This window comes from Varanus komodoensis, unplaced genomic scaffold (genome assembly GCF_004798865.1).
Source record: "Varanus komodoensis strain SLA01 unplaced genomic scaffold, ASM479886v1 scaffold941, whole genome shotgun sequence".
In the NCBI taxonomy this organism is placed as follows: Eukaryota; Metazoa; Chordata; class Lepidosauria; order Squamata; family Varanidae; genus Varanus; species Varanus komodoensis.
This window is the reverse complement of record NW_025336648.1, coordinates 1,743-10,078: the sequence shown is the minus strand read 5'-3', so window position 1 is coordinate 10,078 and position 8,336 is coordinate 1,743. Positions and strand designations below refer to the sequence as shown.

General features: G+C 41.1%; 1 protein-coding gene across 1 annotated transcript; it reads left to right on the top strand.

Annotated features, from left to right (window-relative positions):
- The first annotated feature begins 589 nt into the window (after nucleotides 1-589).
- LOC123017533 (vomeronasal type-2 receptor 26-like) lies at nucleotides 590-6,104 on the top strand. Its single transcript, XM_044418946.1, has 4 exons — nucleotides 590-1,390; nucleotides 2,319-2,546; nucleotides 3,843-3,969; nucleotides 5,203-6,104. Exons 1-4 carry the CDS (start codon nucleotides 590-592, stop codon nucleotides 6,102-6,104), a joined length of 2,058 nt encoding a protein of 685 aa, XP_044274881.1.
- The last annotated feature ends 2,232 nt before the right edge of the window (nucleotides 6,105-8,336 follow it).

The following is an 8,336-nucleotide window of genomic DNA, read 5'->3' as shown; positions in this document are numbered from 1 at the left end:
CTATGAATGTGACAGGCAGAAAAATCTTGTGGGCATCATTGGGGGATTTGCATCTGATACTTCCTTCCACATGGCAGATATTTTAGGACGCTACAAGATTCCTCAGGTAAGAACTCACAATGGGATAGTGTACCGTAACCTCCCTCACAAACGCACACTTACACTTTTAAACGCTTATGTCATAATTTTGTGTTTCTCACTGAGCGGATGATTCTCTGAATTGAATACTGGAGTAGTAATATTGATAGGAAACGACATTTCCTCCACTGTGGAAAGAAGTGAACTGAGGTGGAAATGGTTTCAGGCTGTAGGAGGATATCTGCTTCAGGGGTGAGTGATGACTTCTTGATTTTTTTTCTTGCCATGCTACTTTCCTACATCAGATTCCTACATTTCTCAACAAGGTGTCCTTTGCTTAACATTACAGCCTCTCATTAATTAAAAAAATGTGGATCTTGCTTCACCAAACAAGAGTCACTGCATGTCTTCCTAGTCTGTCACTAGATCTTCTATATATATTCTTTAGCTGGCCTATGGCTCATTCCCCCCAGAACAAAGGGGCACAACTCACTTCCCTTCCTTCTATCGCATGGTCCCTAATGAAGTGCATGAGTATTCAGGAATTGTATACCTGCTTCAGCATTTTGGTTGGACCTGGGTTGGACTCTTTGTTGTGGATGATGATAGTGGAGCATATTTCCTGAAGACCTTCGAACCTTTGCTCTCCGAGAAGGGAATCTGTTCTGACTTTACACTTCGAATTCCATGCCACACTCGAGTTGTTACCAACAGTGAAGAGGATATTAGGTTCATGAATAAGTTTGAATCTGTCATGAATTCTACTGCCAGAGTTCTTGTTCAGTATGGGGATATTACAACTATTATGTGGCTGATCACCTTCAAGTACATATTGCTTCCTGATGATAAGGAAAGCGCTTTGGTTGGCAAAGTTTGGATTATGACAGCACAGAGTGAGTTGTTAGTAACAGGTGTTACTAGAAGACTGAATTTAGAAATGTTTCAAGGAACAATCTCCTTCACTGTTCACTCAAAGCAGCCTCAAGGATTCCAGGAATATCTTCAGAACTTAAGACCTCAGTGGACACAAGCAGATGACTTCCTCCATGTGTTCTGGGAACAAGCTTTTGAATGTTCATTTCCAAATCCCCAGGAGCTAATACAGGATGTCAAAACATGTCTTGGGGAAGAGAAGTTGGAAAGCCTTCCTAAAACTGTTTTTGATATGAATATGACTGGCCACAGCTATAGCATCTACAATGCAGTCTATGCTTTCGCACATGCTCTGCACTCCATGCACTCATCCAGGGCCAAGCACAGAGCAATGGTGCACGGGAAATGGTTTCATCTTGAAGATCTTCAACCTTGGCAGGTAGCATGAGAGCATTTGGAGAAACATCTTCTCTTGAATGTCATAGCCACACCTTATTTATGAGTTTTACAGGTAGGGTACCATGGGACTGGCAGATACTTCTTAGCACACCCGTCTTGTGTATTGGCATGGACAAGCCAAAGACAGACAGTTCTCTGAGTGGATGCTGAGACAGTGTAGCCCTTCCCCTGATGCCCTGTTAGCCCCAAACTGATCAGCTTTGATCAGAATTAACAAAATTTGTGCAGCACTTCATTTTCACAATCAGAATTAAACAACACACTAACTACAATCACAAAACTTGCCAGAGGTAGAGAATGGGGGCGGGAAGGAGGGTATGTGTGGGAAATTAATGCTACCAGATAAATATATATCCAGGAACAGGATGAGTGCTTAGCTCTTAAAAGTTGGAGCTTTAATTCCTTTGTATTCAACCATGACATGTATAATTAAGTAAGAACAATCTCTTCTGCTTTTGACCAAGTCCTAATCCTATACAGCTAGAAGCAGGGAGCATACTTGGAACCAAAACATCGTTGTCCTCCTAATATTGGGAATTATTGTACCCACCAAATGTGACTGGTGACGATGGGTGAGATTGTTGCTGCTACATGTTTTGAGGGTTTGGGATAAGAAGTTAGGAACATATTTGGGAGACATGCAGCTGGATGCTCTGCTTTATTTAATGGATGTAGAAGAAATTTAATTGGCAAAGTTTGTCCTCAGTCTTTGCTACCCCAATCAGCTGAGAATGCTGATTTTGCCACAGATTGAAAAAGGGACACCCCTGAAAATGATGGGACAAAATTATATGCCATCCCAAATAGGGACAATTCAATGAAGTAGCAAGGAAACTTCATAAGCATATCATTCTCTCTCTCCCTCTCTCTCCCTCTCTCTCCCCACACACCCACTTTAACGCATCTAGCTTCACCCATACCTTCAAGAAAACTCATTTAATAACTCAGTGGGAGAGCAAGTATCTTTTAACAGTAAAGGAGAGATAGATTCTGGATTTGATATAACCAATATGCTTCTATTTCCCAACAACTCCTTTGTACAAATGAAAGTTGGAAGGGTGGATCCCAGAGCAGTCGACGGAAAACAATTTATCATCCACGAAGACATGTTTGAGTGGCAGAGAATCTTTAATCAGGTCTAGAAACTTTAGTACTCTCGAAGGACACTCTTTTTTTCAAGACAGGTGATCTAAATGCTGAATGTGACAATTAATTAATAATTTGACCATGAGCAGGGAGGCATGGGCTAGCTGGATGAAATCTGCCAAATTCCAGATCTAAGCTTGTTCCTTTCTGTACCCTGATAAATACAAATTTGTATTTTTTAAAGTTGTGCATTTTAACATATACAGTGAGGCAATTTTTTTATTTTGAAATCACACTGAAAACTCATTTCACACATGGACTTTAGTGGGCATCATGTTTGGATCTATGGGGAATGCTACATTCCATGTGGTATAAGCCCAGTATCTTACATTCAGCATTTGAAAACAATTTAATTGTTTCCATTCAAGTGAAATCCTCTCTACCTTAAGTCCTGGAAAAGGATGTAAGATCCAGATACAATGCTTTATCAGAATACATTATGTCCAGTTTCTTGTGGGGAGCATGAACAGTACAGGACTAACAACCTTTCTGGACATAGAGGACCATTTGCCATTATTAAATTCACCTTTGTTTCTGCATTTCCCCTTGCCCTTGCCCTTCTCCTCCTATTTTGGTGGGGGAAAGTCTGCCTTTTCTGATCTCTTTCATTCAATCAATCCCTCTTTTCTGTTTGACCTCTCATGGATTGTTGATTTTTCCCCTCTGTGCAGTTTCTTTTGCAGAACCCGAACACCCTCTTAAATCTTCACCACCCTTCCCTGCACTTGATATTTCCTTCAAACCCCTTTTTTCATCAAGGTACTTTCTCTTGTTTTACTACAATTTCCTTCCCCGTATAAGCCCATGTCTCTGCTATGCCCTTCTGTTGAGCCCCGTGGCCACCTGCTGCTCCCACCTGGGATTTCATCCTGCCAAATCCCAAGTGACCTCCTGCTGTTCCTCAATGTATCCTGGCTTGCTCTCCCACAAACTTCCTTTTCCTCCTTGCTGGGCAGAACATAAAGGAGAAAGAAGAAGAAAAATACTGGATGCAAGGAAATTGGATGGGTGTTTTGGTCAGTATTGAAACTTGGGAAACTGTTGATAATCCCAGACCTGGTAGCTCATTTTTGAGGTTGGTTTTTTCGCTGTCCATAGCAAAACAATAGGATCCAGAAATATTTGTGGCTATGTTCAGGAACATATTGTCCATTCTACACTTAGTTATTTCATGTTCTCTGTGCACACATATCACCTGCTCACTTGTTTCTTTCCATTTCAGTTGATGAACTTTCCTCTAACACTACCTTCTCTCATCTAATTTCCAAACATTTTTCAATGAATAGGTGCTTCCTGTTTCTGTCTGCACTGAGTCCTGCAAGTTGGGCTTCCAGAGGAGAAAGCAGGAAGGAAGGAAATTTTGCTGCTTTGATTGTGACCCATGTCCAGAAGGGAAGATTTCCAACCAAACAAGTGTGTAACTGTTGGTGGATAACATTCCAAATAGCTAGATTAATATAAAGCTAATCATTTATTAATAGTCATCATGAGATGAAGATTGGGGGCACAAAGTTATGTTTTGGGTTTGTTTGTTTGTTGTTGTTGTTGGATTTTTTCGGTGAACATCTCCTTTGAATTCTTACACAATATTGAAGGCTTTTCTGATATATCTGAAGTAAAAACTCACAAGCAAACCAAGTGTCATTAGAACAATCAACCAAATTTCATAATTTCAAGTACTTTAGCTTTGCAAAGCCAAAGAATGATCTTTCTTTCTCTCTCCCTTTTGCATCCTGTATAATGAAAGGATCATGGGGAAACACATTAGGACAAAATGCATCCTCTTCCAGACCAGCATGACCTAACTTGAATGAAAACAAATGCAAGTACCTCTCCTTGCACAAAAACATCAAGCCATGGAATTATCTAATGCAAGACTTGGTGATGGGTTCAAACTTAGCTTTAAATTGGGTATCCAGTTTCATGGAAGATGGCTATCGATGTCTCTAGTCAAGTCAACATTCTCTGCCGAAATGGCCAGTGAAAGTCTGATATTGTGTACTGGCAACTGGGGGATAACTGTGGGAGATGAAATCTTATTATCTTATTAAAGGCCCTACTCCTTGTTCTCTTCGCCTCCTCCTCCTCCTCCTTCTCCCCCTCCCCATCCCCCTCCCATCGCCCTCCTTGGTTGTCCCATCTTTTACACTGGACATGATAATTTTTCACACTTCCTTTTCAAATGAATATGCAAAGAAGGTGGTCATGGTGGCAGTAATGAATACAAGCATGCATTTGATATATAGATACATGCACCTCAGAGCAATAAATGGGCTCTTGCTGGACACTGAAACAAAGTCGTTAGAATAATGTCCTTGTCAATAAGACAAATATGACTTCACAGCTCTGTCCAGCTTAGAGGTGCCAATCAGCACAGATGTCTTCCAACAAGCTCTGTTTTTGGGATTGTTGTGCCCATAGACCATGAATAGATTTTTATCTCACAATGTAATACAGCTGACAATACTATTGATTCAGAATGGATATGGTGGTGCATTTTAACCTATTTTTCTGAAAAAAACCGAGCTCCATGCACAGAATCAGGTGGTAGAAGGAGGAAGCACCAATATTTCTAACATCAAATCATCTTGTGAGAAGCAGATTGATCGACCATGTATCTAAAGTTTTCTTTCCTTTTTTTTCCAGACATGGCTGAATGTTTACAATGCCCGGATGATTATTACTCAAACAAGAGCAGAGACAGATGCATCCCCAAAGTGATAACATTTTTATCTTATCAAGAACCTCTAGGAATTGGCCTGCTGTCAGTAGCACTTTCTTTTTCACTGGTCACAGCCTTGGTGCTTGGAACTTTTCTTAAGTACAAAGATGCCCCCATAGTGAAGGCCAACAACAGGGACCTCACCTACACTCTACTCACCTCCCTCCTGCTTTGCTTCCTCTGCTCCTTGATTTTCCTTGGCCCACCTGGCCTGGTCAACTGCCTTATTCGACAAGCTGCTTTTGGCACAATCTTCTCCCTGGCCGTTTCCTGTGTATTAGCAAAGACCGTCACTGTGGTGATGGCTTTCATGGATACCAAGCCAGGGTCAAACACGAGAAAGTGGATGGGGAGAAGGCTGTCTGCCCTTGTGGTCCTTACCTCCACTTTGATCCAAGCAGGCATTTGTGCCTTATGGCTGGGAACTTTCCCCCCTTTCCCAAGTATGAACATGCATTCCATCACAGGGCAGATCATTGCAGAGTGCAACGAAGGCTCTGTCATCATGTTTTACTGTGTGCTGGGCTACTTGGGACTTCTGTCCATCGTCAGCTTTGTGGTGGCTTTCCTTGCCAGGAAACTGCCTGACAGTTTCAATGAAGCCAAGTTCATCACCTTCAGCATGCTGGTGTTTTGCAGCGTTTGGTTATCATTTGTTCCCACCTACCTGAGCACCAAGGGGAAGTACATGGTGGCTGTGGAGATCTTCTCCATCTTAGCTTCCAGTGCTGGCTTACTGGGTTGCATCTTTTCCCCCAAGTGCTATATAATTTTGCTGAGGCCTGAGTTGAACAGCAAGGAATGTCTAGTAAGGAGGAAGAAGTAATGGAATATATAACTGTATACTTTTAATTTTATTCTCCAATGTTGTGTTATTGATTGGAGGCTCTGTAACTAGTCTAGGAGTCTGCAGACCTAATTTTAACTATTGCTCATTTGCATTGTAATAGTGCATCTCCACAAATATATGAAAATCTTCAAATCACTTTTCAAACTTCAACAAGGTGATGTTGATACCTACCACATATTGCTTAGTTCCATAACTACTTTCTCCTGCAATGAATTGAGGCTGGTCTACACAGACATGGATAGGTTTACCCTAAGAATTCTTCTCAAGCATTTCTCATGCTTATTGCTAATTTCACACACCAAACACTGTAAAAGGATCTTCCCTTAATACTGTACTGAAACACACTCATTTGTCACCCTCCACCACATGCATTAACACATGTTACTTCATTTGTTCCTCTGCTTCATAAGAAATTCCCTGGCAGTGCAGGTTATTAGTTATTACCTGTTTTCCCAACCAATGCAGTTCATTTGTTATTACTTTGTTAATGCATTGTGGAAGATGTGCAAACTGCAGGTCATTCATTTGTTCATTCACTCACTTGCTTGTTCATTCTCTCTTGTTTCAAAGCAAATCATGTCAATTCTGAGTTGGTGGTTTTCTAACTGTACCACATTACTTATCATGGAACCAAAATGTCAGATTCTTCTATCCCAGGCTCTGGGATTGACATGAGTATGTCTTTGATGTGATGACCATCTTCAGGCAGTCTGCTTCTGGTCTCCTCAAGTACAAGGTTCAGACAAGCACAGCAGATAAAAGTAGTCATCAACAATAAGTGATACTTCTTCAGTGTTTAGATAGTAACTATTCTAGCCCTGTATATGTAAAAAAAGTGAGGGTACTTCTGGCAGGGAGATTGGGCTGAATGCTGCAATGGACTGTTGATTGAAAGCAATAATAAGAAGCACATGGTACCTGTTTCAACTGCATTATTGGCAAGAACAACATCTCAAAGAGCTACTAGTTTTAATATAGAAAGGCCCATAGCTAATCAGTCAGACCATCAGATGGACAGCTTTCTTTCAAGCTGAGATGAGCTGGCCATGCTTTTAAGGAAGAAGCCCTCATGCTTGTAGCATCACCAGCTGAATCCTATTTTTCAGGGATGGATGAGTTGGCCTTCGCGGTGGACTTTCTCAGCTTTCTCAGCTTCTGGAGCTTCCTGTTAAAAAGCTGTAGGTCATCTCATCCGCCTTTTCCCTTCAGCAGGAGGCAAACCCATTTGTACAAAGCCTGTAAAAAATCATGTATTCTGTTAATTCTGGGAGAGGAGGGCTATTAATTGATGCCTAATGTTGATTTGCTTCATTGTATGTTTTCACTGTATTATCAGCTGTTCGTTATATTTTCAATAATGCATTTTTTAAAAATATGGATGCTTTTTTTAACCTCTTGGATTATCGGGGGGCATTGATGTGGTGTGGGGAGTAGGTTACAAAAACGAACAAAAGACAAATGGAATAGCCACTTGTAACTCATTTTCCCTTTCAATTTTCACAGAGCGATGTATTCCCTGGGAGTCTAGAGGTAATAAATCGTTATGGTTAGCAGTTATTGCCACCCATATTCTACCATGGATTTGCTGAACTCTATTTTAAAGCCACTGAGACTCAGGGCCATTATTATAATTCCAGACAGTGTTTTTCATGTAACATTTTAAATACAGTGATGGTTATTGCAACTATTCAAATGAAACTGATGCAAGCAGTGAGGCGTCAAGCAAATCCAGAGAAGAACAGTGCCATGAGTTAGGTGCAGTGGAGTCTTCTCTCCTCTGCTGCAGGCAGTTAAAGGAGTTTTATGTCTGTAGTTATTGGTCCTAAGAGGTGGTAGGCAAACTGTCTACAGCAAAAGGCATCTGCTCAGGACAGAATGAGATCCCTGGGTTTCTTTCTTCTGCTGGCTCTGCATGACTGCAGAAGTGATAAGCAAGAATGCCCTGGAAGGGATCCCCTCCCAGTTCAACATGAGTGGAACCAGCCAGGAATCTTCCTCATTGGTGGGATTACCTCTCATATCATGTATATTTTGAATGACGCTTTCTTCAGCAAGCACCCATCCCAGGAGATGGGCTTTGATTTTCCTGTGTAAGATCCTCATCCAACTTTTTCTTGTCTAGTATATGTATTTTTCCCTATGTGAGAGTAATATGGAAGTGCAATAGTTTAGGAGAGAACAACAGGGCTTTCTGTCACAAGTTTTTGC

Coding starts and splice junctions, on each gene's coding strand:
- LOC123017533 (XM_044418946.1), top strand. CDS start 590: ATGGTCCCTAATGAAGTGCATGAGTATTCAGGAATTGTATACCTGCTT. Junction 1,391..2,318: donor AAGATCTTCAACCTTGGCAG/GTAGCATGAGAG, acceptor TAACGCATCTAG/CTTCACCCATACCTTCAAGA. Junction 3,970..5,202: donor GAAGATTTCCAACCAAACAA/GTGTGTAACTGT, acceptor TTTTTTTTCCAG/ACATGGCTGAATGTTTACAA.